Source organism: Triturus cristatus, chromosome 10 (assembly GCF_964204655.1).
Source record: "Triturus cristatus chromosome 10, aTriCri1.1, whole genome shotgun sequence".
NCBI classification, from domain to species: domain Eukaryota; kingdom Metazoa; phylum Chordata; class Amphibia; order Caudata; family Salamandridae; genus Triturus; species Triturus cristatus.
In genome coordinates, this window is record NC_140593.1 from 349,277,888 (window position 1) to 349,293,928 (window position 16,041).

A 16,041-nucleotide genomic window follows, 5' to 3' on the forward strand; every position below is an offset into this window, starting at 1 on the left:
GGACCCCAGGGGGTCCATAGATCTACTCGGGGGGTACGCAATTGGTTAACAGAACTAAATAATATTAAAATTAATACATTACATTTATAAAATATATAATATAAAGAAGCAAATTTTAAAACATTTTCTATTTTTCATTGTAAATTAAACAAAATATTTCAATATTCGAAGATATTTGGTATATTCTTGTTTTTATATTTTTATGTATTGTATTGAGGTTCAATCATAGATATTGCTCGGCCAGAAGTCTGCGGCATCCAATAATGACTTAGTGGGAGTTGCCAGATTCCAGTAATGATCTTGTGGTGGTCCACAGAAGTCAAAAGGCTAAGTACCGCTGTCCTGGTGCATTCTGGTTTTTGGGGGAATATCACGAGTCTCCTTAAAACCAAAAACTCTTCTTTAAAGAAAACCAAATTGCAACACATGTGCCCAACGCTAGATTACAGGAGTGTGCACAGCACCTGATCTATAGCAGTACATGTTGCAAACATCTTCCCATATGCATGTCCACAATTATTGCAGTGAGCACTCAAAAGATATTAAAGAGACCCTAAAGGGCCTGAGCACATTTTTACCATAGTACTGGCTTAGATACATAGCTGCAGGCATAACTTGATATGTAGTTTAGTTAATTAGAGACCAACAATATCACACATGGTTCTAGCCGTTCCCAGCAGGCAGGCCTCTGAGTGAATGATATGGCCATTGTAATTGAAAGGACTGCTGTAACTAGCACCTATCGGCACACTAAATAAGCAATGGATCTGAGGTAACTGTGCATTCACTAGAGTGTGTCTATGCCATGGAAGGAGATATATGAGAAAACAAAGAAAGATTCATATGTCTTACTGCACGAGTAAACTGAGGTACTCTTGATAAGGCGCACACCGGACAGTTCATTACACTGGTTCTTGAGAACCCCCCCCGCCCCACCAGCACCAAGACATGAAGAGCATCATAATTCAGTTTGAATCCTTTCTGCACGTCTCTTCCAAATCAATCTGGTGGTGACCAGCAGCAACTACCACTGACACATGCTCTGGAGGACCCAGTCATTCTTAAGATCAAACAAGCTAAATAGGTAGAAACAAAGATTTAATTCTTTCATTTTTGGACCACTACAGTAAGACTTAGGCATGGCTCCCCACACAAAACTTCAGAAGTTAAATCGGAAAAGCCCCATCTACAAAGAAGACTTAATATCCATAAATAAATCACCTTCAGTCAATTCAATCAACTGAAATCTATCCAAGAGAAGAAGAAGCAAACAAAGTAAGGATGAAAAATTGTAAAAGGAAAAGACGCACACCTTTCAAACAATTTGTTTTAAGTACCAAGGGACCAGTCACATTTTTAAATAGTCAGGACAGGGCTTAAAATGAGCTTTTCGCATAAGATTTAAAACAAAAGCAATGCTTAAAAGGAATGCCGCCCTTTTAACTCAGAGACTAGGTTCAAACACGTGGCCTGATAGATCAAACACTGAAGGTCTTTTCATATTATATTCAAGGGGTAATCAGCTGATTTCATAGTAAAAAAAAAAACACTATGGCAAGGATATAAGGTAACACTGGACGAAAACATTACATAGAGAATGTTTTCTTTCTAGAACTCTTAGTTTGAACCCTTAAAAACACCATGGCCTAAAACGAGCATTTAACTCATGAATGGGAAACAATCATAATAACACGTTAAATGTTTATTAGTACAGATGTTAAATAAATAAATAAAAAGTGTGAGAGCACAAGAAATGATGAGCACAAAGTCAAAAAATGTTTCTGAGATAAAGGGAAGGCGGACCCACGAGGAATCGACACATCTTACAATACGACTGTTTCAACAAAATTATGCACTGAAACCCTTCTGCAGAGCAGAGAGGCTTTAATCAATTCATAATTCATATTTGAAACTGGAATCTGTGCAGAAATGTGGCAAGATTATAGCTAAAGAACGAAAAACGTGCACCATGCATAAGGTTTATTTCAATAAAAATGTTTATTATAAAATAAAAAGAAATACATACAACAGAATGTTTTACACGCACAATGAACAAACAACTCCGTGCACAACATTTAACTTAATTTCATTAAATTGTGTAAGCTTGATAAAAAAAAAAGAAAAATTCCAATATTTAACATAAATTGTACTGAAGCGCAAAGCAATAAATTAATTACATGAGGGAGTTGGTCAGTGCGCGAGAGCAGTGTTCAACAAACAGAAATTGGCCATGCCTTAGATATAATGCAGATGTTATGTCATTTGTACTGCTGGCGGCACGAGCCACCACTATAACTCTGTGCTGCTTACAGGGCACAACCCTGTGTGTGTTACATTCTGCGCTAGTAAAACTATGCGCCAACATTCGTTATTTCCCAAGCTAAAACCCTCAGGAAAAAATACATTTGGTTTTTCAATTAATTACCTATGCAGTGTAAAACCACTGAAGGAATACACTGGGAGAGGAGGGGTACAATAAATTGCATAAAACTTCCCTATGCACATTTATCCAATGCCCATAGTTTTTACACTATAACAAAATAAAAGCACCGCTCTACTGGCCTTGTGCTTACATAAAAGGTGCCTCCATCAGTTTACGTGCAAAAAGTGGACTATTCTCAGAAATAAAAGCTATGAATCAGTTCAGTTTTCCTTCACAAATCCATGGCTGCATTGGACGGATATATAGGTCTATACACAAAGGCTTGTAATACACCTACCTGTGGATGAAAACCAAGTTTTGACAATCCATGCATGCATTCTATTTGGCACCTGAGTATATGCTTTTAATCACTAGGAGTCCTGCTCCCACTTGCAATACGTCCTTAAAATATTTACATTCAACAATCCATGAGTAAAGAGAATATTTCAATTTGAAGAGGTGATTGCAAAGCAATGGAGCATGCTTCTGTGTGCGAGTGTGTGACTGTGCGTATGTAAGCATGCGCACGCGTGTGGTGGTGGGAGAGTGGAATTGGTGGGGGGCTTTCAGCAAAGCATGTTAAGCAACTCCCAAGTGATCTTGGTAAGAGGAATAAATGTTAATGAGTAGCTTTTTCACTGTGGATTTATAATGTTACAAAAGTAAAATTTCATACTTCGAAAGCATGAAAGGGTTTAACATATTTAAGTTATATGTGAACCCACAAATGTAAGAAGTAGAACGCTCAGTCATGCTTACAGGTTAAAGCTAATTAATACTTTCTTTGGATTTTTACTAAATTATACCCTCTTTAAAGGTCTGCCGATATTGGCATTTCTAATAGGTAAATAAATGAAATGGTCAAAGAAACTGCAAAAACGCAGCAGATGCTACAGAAATAAGAGTCTAAGGGATCAGCGGAAGCTTCAGGCTTTCAGAGTAAAGTAGGAACTAGGCAGACAGCCAAACAAAGAGGACAAGAATGGAAATAAGGTGCAATACCTAACAAAGTGAGCTCAGGGGCAAAGGAGAGCAACCGGCAGCAGAAATGAGAACAGGGCATACTAGGAACAATGAAAGAAGGGTAAGAGTGGAGCATGGAATAAGAAAAGCAAATGAAATATCAAGGAGAAGATAATAGCTAAATGAAACCTAAAAACAGAAGGTGCCACTCGAATATTAAGGACAATACAAAAGGTTGGAGAAAATCAGGGAGTAGTGAGACAAGTGTTAGAACTGGTCTAAAGAGCAGGTGAAGATGGGATCTGGAAGAGAAAGACAGGGGAATAGGAAGACAGAATGGGACCAAAAAAGAAAACTGGGGAGTAGAGACACACCCAAGGAGAGGAGAAAACGAAGATTCACAGAGCATTCTAAAAGTACAAGAGGAAGCACAATGTAGAGAAAAGGCAAAAAACAATTGGGGGAAAAAAGGAGGACTTTGACAAATAAGAATACAGAGGGATGGGTGACAAACAGGAAGGCACCCAGAGAGCGCAATCAGAAGAAGTGCACCTATATCAGGGGGAATGAAGTACAAAATCAACTGAGTAAATCGCTTATCCTGCATCTTGGCTTCAACTCCATGTGATTCTCATCCATCAAGAGCTGTCTTTCCAATCAGTAGAACATCAAACAATAAATGTTATCAGCAAGTAGGTCTCCTTCCACTAGGGGCATGGACTGAAGATTAATACTGTGCAACAGTAGGCAGACTAAAACCCTGCTCAAATATAGCACACAAACAAAGATTAAGTGGCATCGATAGAAGAAGTTATAAACACAAACAATGATGGAATGAAGACAACAATAAAAAAGAAACTAAACATGAAACAATGAAAATCAAAAACGAAATATGAAGTACGTTTTTAATATCATGTTACCATCCACAGTGGTGTTTTCCAGCTATCCCACAGGACCACCCACATGTTGCAGGGGTATAATAATCCATTAGTGATAGAAATGTTTTAAACCCTTTTCTCATAGCCACTATAAAAAATCCTTGGACAACTGAACAAAACGATATTATAAGCTGTGTGAAATGTGTGTAATTATACAAATGCAATCAGTGTCTTACAATCCTACATATGGTATTTTTCACAAAACATAGTAATTTATCATAGTGCAGACTTTTGTGGTCTCCAAAAAGGCATGGCTCTATTTTGGGTATATTTGGCTAATCTTTTACTATGCCTTTTCATGTCTTTCCTAAAAGAATTTCCCTGAAGCATCATTCTCTTCTGATTACAGCTACAAAAGGGGCTGTTATATGGACCACACAACCAACCAAGAACAAAGGGTGTAACTCCCTGTAGATTCTCTCACAGTTCCATGTCAAGAGCAACTAAAAGTGAATATAACTTGTGTTTGTCAATGTTTGTAGCGCATGAATCAAAGATCAAAAAATATGTTGGCCTTTCCGGAATGTAGGAGTAGGAAGGCTGCAAAGGCATCTTTTAGAGACCATTAGTGGCATGGCTATACTATTCATACTGAATAGGGGAACTTTCCTTGACAGTCTAGTCACTAGTGACTAAAGAAGGTAAGATAACACTAGCAAAATGTATCATGGGGTGAATCACAAAATGTAAGGTTCCAAGCTGCCTGATGTTCACGCAAAGTTTGTTGCTTAGGAAGCGACCCGTTCTTTATAGTTAATGAGGCAGATGGCAACATGTTCATGCTTACACTGCTGGTTTGACAAACCTAACAGTGGATGGTGGCAGAATCTGAGTGAACAGGTAAATGAACAATATACTAACACCAGGAGCATAAACAGAACCAGTTAAGTGGGTAGCAAGACAGTGTAAAGGTAAATTTATGATCCTCCTTACGAGGGACATTAAAGTGCGTCAGGAGTTGTTGGTTCCGATCCTCCTCCCTCCACCACCTCATCCCAAGTTAACAAACATCACTAATTCAGAAAGCACAGCCCCGCAAAATTCATGCTTCTGTGCCCTACAAAATTACATCAAACATCAGGAATACTGAATAAAGAAAGTGTGGACTATGTCTGAGTTTACAACTATAGGCACTTGAGGAAATGGTGATGTGAAAAACATATTTGGATGTTATAGTCAATAGATCACTAAAACATAATAGTCTCGTTTAAACCCTTCATTCATGTGAATATATATGCACTGAAAACCAGTGACACGACCTTTTAGCAGCCTTCTTTACAAAGACAAAATAAAATAAATAGTGCAGCAAAGCTCATAAACCAGCAACAAAACCTGATAAAAAAGGAATCACAAAATAATATTATGATTCTTAAAGTGACTATTTAAATTGGCGCACATATTTATGTGCAGAAGCTAAATGTAAAGCATCACTAGGGATGTTTCTTTTTAGGGATGTGAGAATGGCCCAGTAGTTGTTTTCCTGCAAACATGTCCATTTAACAGGACGTAAGGATGATCCCTCACCAGACCCCTCATCCTCGACGTTCGTGGACTCGTGTGTCTCCTCTGTGTCACCCTGAGGCTGGCGTGAACAATTCTTGCTGTCTGAAACAGTCACTTGTACTTGCGACCTCTCACCTGAGGTCTCAGAGTGCTGAACGGGTGTCGAGGTAGTTAGGCTCTTGAAAGAAACATCACCTGTCTCGTCTTCCTCATAGTCATTAAGGCTGTACACATCATCCATATCAAGGTCCAGGGTCCTGAAGCCCTTAGTAACGACACCAGGCCTCGGGTCTAGGATCCCTCCAAGGTGAGGTTGAGCCAGCTGCTGCCAATGATGCAGTGTCACTGAACCTGGAACACAAACCGAAACATTTAGCCAAAGTAAGGTCACCCACACTTAGGTTAGAGCTACAGGAACTCAAAACGATGCTAAAAATGAGGGATAATTATGCAAGAATGGAAAAAGAATATAATAAAGCTCCTATAATGAATGTCAGTGAAAAATGCTTAAAGTGAACCAGTTTATGTCAAAGCACTGCCAATATACCTTAAACAAGATTCAGCTTCAAAATTGCCACAAAAACCATTCGAGTAAAAGGGTCCATGAAGAGAATTAAAGACGGAAAAAAGGTTTATTCCATTCCATATACTGGTAGTCAAGCAAAAAAAAAAAAAGGTTTATTCAGGAGCTCACTCTTCCTACATTTGAGTTTTTCCTGATCTTAGGCAGAGCTGCCTCTGGTATTTCGACATCTGTATGAAATACCTGCTAAGTCTGCCTAATTGCTATAATGCACCGTAAGGTATTTTTAATCAGTTTATGCTTGTTACAGTCTGGTTAGTACCAACTTTCGCATACTTAGAAAAAATTGGAGTCACAAGTGACCGAATTTGGAGTGGGGAACAAAGCTGGAATAACAACTGTCAACTCATACTAAGTTGTGGATAGTTACAAGTCCCACATTCAACTGCATATCAGCATGCCAATTTGCCAGTTCAAATCACATGATGCACTTTATGATGAAGCTGCTAAGTCACCCCTCGGAAGGATACGCATGACACATGGCTACCCATCTATTGCCAAACGTCTATCTGCTGCAGTTTAGTTTCCGTACTGGGATTAATTTGAGTTTGTCTTAATACTGAAAAATCTGTGGACACTTTAAGCAAACAAGAATCAGTGCAACATTAGGGTGGAATATATTTTCCTTTATGTACTAGAAATCCAAAAAAGGCATAGTAAACAAACAGGTTAGTTAGAAGATTCACAAGACATCACTCTACTATATGTCATAAGTTTAATTAGTAGGTGAACAATGAATGTCACGTTTTTAAGAGATGTCAAGAAACCAGAGCAGACTGTATGAATCCAATAAAGATTTGTTTGAATGAAACAACAGGGTGACGAACAGTCTTATTAGAAACCATTACACAATTGAGCAATATTATGGGGCCATTATAAAAGTAGGGTATGCAATATCTGAACAGAATCAGATTATATATGTTGTTAACCTAATAATTAAAATTGAACTACTAATGCTACAATAAAAACTAGTGGACGTTAACATTTTATTTTGATTTTAGTTCACCTGTAATGTATTTTATTAAAGGAACTGACGGGTGAAAAAATCTTTATTATAAATTACATTTTACTTTTCTGAATATCCAGCCATTGTCCACCCATTAAGAAAGGGGATTAAAGGTCTTCCAACCTGTCAATTCAATTCACATTTAGTATTTTGCTAAAGGCTCACTCACATAGAATACAAAGGATTGTTTCTTGTTATAGTCACCCTTCAGCAGGTGGTACAAATAATTTCAGCATTTGCCCCTTTATCAGTGGGTCTTTTACTTAACAATAACTGTACCCAATTACTTTAGTGCTAGCAAATCTGTTACATTATATTTTCTGCTATTCAATGTGTTTAACCAGTGTTAGACACTTTTTAGAAATGAAAATGTGACTTTTAAAAGGTGAAAGTGTAGTTGTTGAGTAAGAAATGTTTTGAAAACACACAATGCAGAAAGTCAATTCACTAATTGATCCAAGCAGGATTTTAAACACCGCAGTGAATTTTTGAGTGTCTAAACACTCTAAAATACTGAGGTTTTTCTTTATGTGTCCAAAATTAAATCACTGTTCAAAACGTAATTACTGTGGTTGATTTTGAGCTGTAATTTTTATAGGCATGCCTTGCATAGTTCAACTGCACATAGCAGAGTGTAACTAGTCAAGTGTGGGGGATGTCACTGTCTCGTCATTTTGCTAGCACTTTGTTCTATAAGTCTTAGAACCACTTTCCCACTGTATCCCAATTAAATAAAGCCATTCTCCTATTCAACAGTGTTTCACAAAGGTTAATGGTAAATCCATTGTTACACTAAGACTGTTAGTGCGCAATGCAGGGACTGATACTGTGGTACACGTAAAGGTTGCAGTCCAATATTAGCTTCAGCATTTTATTTTACGGAAGGATGTCTGGGTTTCTTTAACATACTTCTAAAAAAATACTATTTTAGTGAGTGGTGTGGCTCACTGGTTAGAGGCAGCAGACCCGGAAGCAGAGGACGGCCCAGGACCAGGGTTCAATTTCTGACGCGGCAGGGTTGTGGACCAGGGCCAGCGGACTCGATAATTCTCGCCTCGGTGCCTACTCTAACCAGGGATCACACTCGGCAACTCTGGGCATTAGCTTGCCTCATCTCCACAACGGCCCCCCACATTCGCCGGGGATGCCTGGTTTCACCTTGGAGATACCCAGGAGGGACCATCTCACAGGGATAGCCAGGACGGGTTCCCCAGCGGTCTACAGCGCCGGGACACTTCCGAGTAGCTGTGCGCTGAATAAAAATTAAAATAACATAACATAAAATAACATAACTGCTGGAAAGCAATTTTTAGAATTGAACATGAGGAACAAGTATTGGCAAAGCCACTAGGTTATGTGTTGGCTGCCCGCCTTTTGGCTTTGCCATTGCTTATTTTGTCATTTATTTTGTAAAACTTTATTTTTAAGGGAGCCCCTGCGCCCTCGACAACATAAAAAATATTGATTCACAGCAAATATTTCTTTTTGTCGGACAAATCAGACATTCCTCGCACGAAGGGGAACTACTTAGTGTGGGGATGTGTTTCATTTGGAACAGCAGAATGTTGTCACTCACAGTGAACTTAGACAAAAGCTGAAGTGGGCTGAGCCACTGCCTCGCGTTGTAATGTCAATAGAGGAATGGAAGAAGAGGACTGGGTGAAGGCCTCTGTAAGTAAGAATATTATACAAATAGACTTAGTGAAATCAGAAGGTTTGGAGAAGGCTCGATCAAAAATAATCAAACTCCTATTTACATATTGACAAGTGTGATGAATGTACTATATTCTCAATGCATTGTGAGATACGAACATTTGTGGTCAGAGAAAAGAAAAGGTTATTTAGACACTAATGAGTGACCATTCCTTCATACTCAATGCCAGGCAGTACAAGTTTAAGTCTGCAATTAATTTGGCATATATCTACAGGTAAGTAAAAACAGAAATTAATATTGATCATTGTGAAATAAATAAGTACAAACATACTAATTTGTTACACATTTCATTTATGTTGTAAAGTGCTGTACATTTCAGTGTATGACTTTCTTTAATCACCCTTTACCAGATCATTTCTATTTTTCAATGTTTTTAATTCATGTCACAAGACAGAATATAGCCAATGAGAGCCTCTTTTCTCAAATCTCAGTCATGTAAAGTTATGATTTTTTTCATTAAGCTACTGTATCTTTATTTCCGTTATATGCAAATTTCTCACACAAATGCCAGTCACGCCCACCAGTTGGGGAGAGTGCATGTCAGCGGATGTGAGTCCCACTGACATATAAAATAGAGGTAACCCTTGTTGAAAGTGTACAAATGTAATGGCATCGTGTTTCAACTCTGCCGGGTCTTCGTCACAGCCTAATTACGAAGACCTGGCAGGGTTGAAACGAGTTGCCATTCAATTTCCTTGAAACCAACATGCTGTGTGCAGTCTTGAATCTTGTATACTTTCAACAAGGTTTAGCTCTATTTACATCTATATTTTAGATAAACTTTTTAATGATTGTTTAGCAAATGTCATGCAATTAACATGTGTTTAATAATCTGAACAATAGTTATAGCAATAACCCATTTTCTTTCAAGCATTTGTCAATAATTGCAAAATAAATGCTTATTGTTTGGGAAGTACACACTCAAAACAAACTATTATCAAAGTATTTTTGTTTCTGTGCCACTATATTCACTGGTATTCAGTTCTGACTTTGCATCTAAGTTGTAAGGCACAAGAACATTTTACATTATCACTAATGTTTACAGAGTTAAACTGGAGGCTACATGAACCTTAGCAGACAAAATATAACATTTGTAACTGCATGTTAAGCCTATACTATGATTTCTGACTGCCAATGTTTTATTTGTCTTTCCATGGTTTCATTTTTTTAAAAACATTTCTAATACCTCATTCTAATACTCATTCAAAGGATAGGCAAAGACCAGCGCTAATTTGCATACTTTGCAGGCTGCATATGTGGTGCCGTAAAATGAAAATAGTTAACTAGAGATCGGCAAACGTGAGACAGTGAAAAATCCACGGTTTCAAAATTCCAGTAGGTGAAAATAAGCATTGCTCAAATAGTTTTGTTCCAAAATTAGTGAATATTAATTATGCAAATTATGCATTTTCTGGGAAGTAGCCATGGAAACTGTTTCCCCATCTGTAACAGAAACACTGCACGCGCGTTGCAGTGATTGCTTGTAGGCACAAACTAGAAAATATATGCAAAATATATTTTCATGGGCATGTCAACTATGTACTTTCTGTTAAAACTGTCAATTTTAAGCGAGGAAGCTAGATCGTAGGAAATTCAAGGTAAATCTTTGTAAAGCTTTGAAGGTCATTGCTCAATGTGTTTGTGGTGGGGATATTAAGAAAGTCCTGCATGGAAAAAGAAAGGCAAATTAATAAATATATTGCTATTTGAGAAAGTGGGTAGCAAAGCAGAAAGATAAAAACGCATATGCTAAGTCAATGTAGTTGTAGATCTGGTCTTGTGCGATTAGTATTATGTAACTGAATTATTAGGGATTCCTTCTATGCAAATGTTTACAATTACAGTAGTGCCTATATTACTATGGATAATGGCAAGTAGATGCCATCAGGCTAGTCAGATTTCTTTGGCGTATCGTCAGAGTGTGCTATTGAGTTGTAAAAGGCTTCACTTCAGTTTCCCTGCTGCCATGGCTGTGTTTGAATGGATCCTTGATGCTGTATAAAGGGAATACTTTCATATCTATAGACCATGTCCATTAAGGCACGTCGTATGGCTAAAAGGTGGTATAGATCATTTTGTGTTTATATGGTTAAAGGCTGGTGATGATGCAAATCTCATCTGCATCATTAAGGGCTAGTAAGGCATTGGTTCTCTGTTTTAATTGTGCAGATGCTGCATCCTTGTCTGGAGTGGGCTGCTTACTTTTACCTTGCAACACTGTAGTGCAAACAGTAGATAAAATAAGTTATATATGTGAGGTTATCATAGTTAACCTTCCAAAGACAATTCGTATTTTCCTCCAAGGCATGGGCTTAAAGATTCTGCACTGTGTAAAATGCCCAAAATCTTGAAGGTAAATGAATGCCTTTTTGAGCAATACACGCACCTAAAAGAGCATTTGTCAATTACAACTATGCAAATCTGAAAAATCTCTTCCATGATTATCTTGAAATCCTTTTTACCATATGGAGCATATGAGTTCATCATATTGAAAAATGAAACCACAGGAGAAAAAATCTTACGAAAATGTTCAGTGGCTGACATAGAATTTCAGGGTAAAATAATCTAAGAAATAAATAAAATTAACCTGTTAAAACGACTTCTGAAACATGCTGATGGAATTAAGCACTTCTCATTTGGGGACAAGTGTATCAGCCACTATATACTGGTAAGTATCACCTGTATCACAATGTTGTGTAGACTGAATGATGTCATAGTAGTGCAGAAGTCCCTTTTTTGGCGGCACCAACTACTGTCCCTTAATGCTGTGTTTTTTATTTATGAGCTCTACCAACTGTATAATTCATCCTGTTTCATTTTGCTTTCACACCAATGACAAACATCTATTTTAACGTCTTGCCATTTATTTGGAAAGCGTTGTCCTTTGGAGCAACATAGTTCAAAAATGTCATCTATTTAAATTCATAACAAGACGCCTGCCACATCTTTTAATAGGCTGAAATTCTGTACATTACTACCAGGCTTTATTATTTTGTTTTAAATCCACTAATGTTTGGGCAAAATAAAATCTTGATATTTGTACAAAATGTTTTACATAAACATACCATAGAGAATAATTAATACTCTTAATGACTTCGAATAGCACACGTTTCTCAGTTCAAAGGTAAGCTTTGGCAGCTAAAATACCCAGCCTTGCATTCATTCATATGAATCAGAGGAGACTAGATGGGATTATTCACTAAATTAAAAGCATTGGGACTGAAAGCAAGACAACTGTTGGTTTTTAAGTTATCAAACTGAAAGCCCATCTCCATCCTTAAACACGGCACAGGAATCAAGATTAGAAGTGCAAAAAGCCTTTATCAAAATAGGTCATTAAATTAATCAAATCATTCACCTACGTGTTGCCCCCATTTTTAAGCAGAGCATTTTAGACAAGTATAAGTGGATTAACAAACCACTGCCTATAGTTCTGGTTAAAGTGGCTTAAGGCATTCATTGTTGCATTAACCAACGGACTTTCAGACTTGAGTAACAACATCCACAATAGCTTCTTTAAGACTAGAACTCCAAGGTATTTCAACACTTGTTACAGCTTTATACCATCTCGCAACAGGTGTCAGGATGGTCTCCTCTTAATTATCTCTAAAGTGAATGATTCTACAATAGTAAGTCAACTTAAGGAGAGAACACTGAAGGCCTTCAATCGTATGGATAACAAAAACAGTATCATTAGCATAAAAGATGGCTGGAAGTTGTTCATTACACAGCCGGCAAGGATGATTTTCAGTAAATCTTATTAGTTCATCCAGGTCAGTAAAACTCCAATTAAACAATAAAGATGTGAGGGTACAGCCCTGTATAACTCCCCCATCGTACAGCAACTCTCCTAGTCCATCTCGTTATTGTTGGGCTATTCTAGCAAGCCATTATCCTGGTACAGAAACTAAACTCCTTCATATAGTTCTTTTGTCATAACCATACTTAATAGTTTTATTCCATAGATTTGTATGTGAATTCGAAATCAACAGAACCAGACTTTAGAGGACATAGTACTTGAGGACTGCCTCCCTTGTCAAATACGAAAGCAACAAAGCATTATTTTATTTATTCATTCAAACATTTTGTGTAACGAAACTCGCAAAACTGAATTGATTCTATGCGGTGGTGACTGGGCAAGAGAATACGGTTGAGCACCCCTTCCATATATCCCTTTTCATTTTAGGTAAGATAGTGTTATCAACAACTCAGCCATATGTGTATTAGTGAAATATATTGACAATGACTTCATGAGGGGGGAGTAAGAACTACCATCACCCTCCTGTTTCCAGGATCAGATCCAACCCCTTTAATAAAGAGATGGATAAATATTAAGTTCTTACCAAGCAAGCACGTAGTCGTAACATCTACGAATTAAGGGTCTCATGATTGAGTTCCTCCACTGCACACAGCACTTTAATACTACACTGGCCAGCCACTTGGGCCACCAGCTCAAGAAGTTCACATTAGGCTGATTGTTTGTGCCGAACTGGTGGGTCACAAATTCGCCATGCTGGAGCTACCTCCACAGGATTCAACCATTGTCACAATACCATAGTTACTCTCCATCTCAACACACGTGGCACATAGAACTTCATTTTACAGTATTGGTGACAGGGATCTTGCTATGAGGTTCTTCACGCAGTAAGCCAATAGATACCAACCTCTAAAATTGTTTGGTGTCCAAATTGTACATAATTACAGACAAAGGAATAAAATTTTGGAAAACAATGCTAGCCCCCTTCTTCCATATTGTAAGATTATTTTCAAACCTGGTGCTTTGCCATAGAATTACTGTCTTTTCTGATCTGGTCTCCACTGATCGAATTGATCCACTTAATTCTACTGTCAGTGTCAAACTAGGTAAAATCTACCCTCTCTGGCTGACAGAAAAGTCAAGTTATAGACTGGTACTGATTTATTAACCATCACACTTTTGACACATTATTCTGGATTTTCTTCTTTATTTGTGATTGTTTTTATTTAAATAATAATTTGTTTTGCCATGCTCTATTTATGCAGATTGTGTTACTCAAAAACTGCATTAGCCTCTATTTTAGTACCAGAGTGCCATTTCACGTTATTGTTGTTGATTTTCCCTTTCTTTAGAATTGTAGGCAAGTTAGAACATCACTATATGTTTTTCTATCAAGAATCAGCGATTCTGAATACAATTAAAAAAACAGAAAATTACATATACAATCGTCCACCACTTTAGCAGCCACATCCATTACTCTGCACTATGCATGATGGTGTAACACCAAACAAAACCACTGAAACTGGGAGCAGGCAAATCTAAGGTTTGACAAAAGAATAGGAAGCATTCATGGTCAGAAAGTACTAGTGTGTTAAGGATAACATATACATGAAAAAATAAACTAAGAAAAAAATGTAAATAAAAGATTTAAACTTAGTATAACAATTCACAGTTCAGAGAAAAGGAGCCAAAAGAAATGTAGAAAACAATGACAGGACAGATAAAAGAAGTATGTACGTAGAATGATTTTATTGAAAGAGTCAAAAGAAGTTATACATACCACAGGTGCCAGAAATCCCTATACAAAAGCAAAATGTCTGATGTATGAAAGGAGCGTGAGCAGCCCAGTTTCAGGTGATGGAAAATTTCAAACACACGCTCATTCAAAAGAAATATTTGCCACTACATGTTGTTGATTTGATCCTATGTTGTGCAAAGGAAAATGTACAAATACATCAGTAGTGCACATGCAAACCTTTACAGTAGAAAATGTGACAACTTAAATCAAAAGATTTCAAACCAGCAACGTGGGTGGCTATCTCGAAAATAGAAAGAGTATGTGGTATGAAAGTTTCCTGGTTTTTGGTAATTGATAAAAGCCCAAAGAGAGTCACTAAGAAGAACAGAGAAGGGCCGAGGCCCTCTTGTATCACCTTCCAGAGGTTTCACGATCTGCAGCTTTTCTGGCAGGTATGAGCGGCTGCTGATGGACATTCCTGATATTCCAGTGAATTCAGATATCCTGGAGTGAGTCCCAAGAGACATGATGCTGTCTGTAGGTGTTATGAAACCGCTGTAGAATTCCCCCTTCTCGGCCAAGTAACGCAACTTCCTGTCCTGTTCGTCCTCAAAAAACTTCCTCTCCGAGAGATAATTGTCCCTGCGCAGCGACAACCTTCGCAGGGCAGTCTCCAGGTCACTAGAGCCGGGCGTCCCAGGAGTACCAGGTTTTTTATTCTTGTCTCCATCTCTATAAAAATATGACAATATATTTAATTTATCAAATTTCCTGGAACATAGTTGGATCTAAACATAGAAACAAGCAAGAGAAAAAATGTATATGTCCAAATACTGCAAACGTCTGGCTCCAATTTGGTTGGTGACCATGGAAAACTGTACAAAACACATTTGAAAACAAATACACAACATAAAAAATCCACACGTCATAATTGTATCATGAAATAATTTTTTCAAATCTTACTTTACACCAAGTTGAAACATTATTGGGCACAACCTGAAGAAAATAATTTACTTACCTGTAGTTATCCAGTATTGGTATATTTCATAGATTCACATGCTTAAAACATTCCCCATCGTAGAAGTGGGAGTACCACGGTAGCATAGTAAAGCAGTATGTAAAACCATCATAGGCTATAATGGCACTAGGCCATCAGTTTAATAGCCCATCTATGTCCTTTTTAAAAAGGTCTAAACTTGAACTATAACCATTCAGGACTTATTCCTCTAGAACACTCCCAAGAGAGGCCGAGTCCCTTATATTTTCAAGCACAAGAGGGAATAAAATCTCTAGATTTAAGGGGAGCCTCTCAGGGGAGGAGGGTGGATTGCATGTGAATCTATGAAAGTTACCAATACTGGATAACTGCAGTTACAGGTTAAGTAATTAATTTTCTTATTCAGTATTGGACCTTTCA

The 16,041-nt window shown here is 37.6% G+C and overlaps 1 protein-coding gene across 9 annotated transcripts in view; it reads right to left on the minus strand.

The window, feature by feature from the left end:
* Nucleotides 1-16,041, minus strand: part of TRAK1 (trafficking kinesin protein 1) — a 561,749-nt gene that overhangs the window by 56,649 nt on the left and 489,059 nt on the right. For 5 of the 9 annotated variants that reach the window (XM_085631561.1, XM_085631562.1, XM_085631565.1 and 2 more), the window contains 2 exons: nt 15,040-15,356; nt 5,848-6,177 (listed from right to left, as the gene is read on the minus strand). In XM_085631561.1, coding sequence (XP_085487687.1) covers nt 5,848-6,177; nt 15,040-15,356 — 647 coding nt within the window. The remainder of the gene's footprint in view (nt 1-5,847; nt 6,178-15,039; nt 15,357-16,041) is intronic. The other 4 variants (XM_085631564.1, XM_085631559.1, XM_085631563.1 and 1 more) reach the window with 2 other exon arrangements.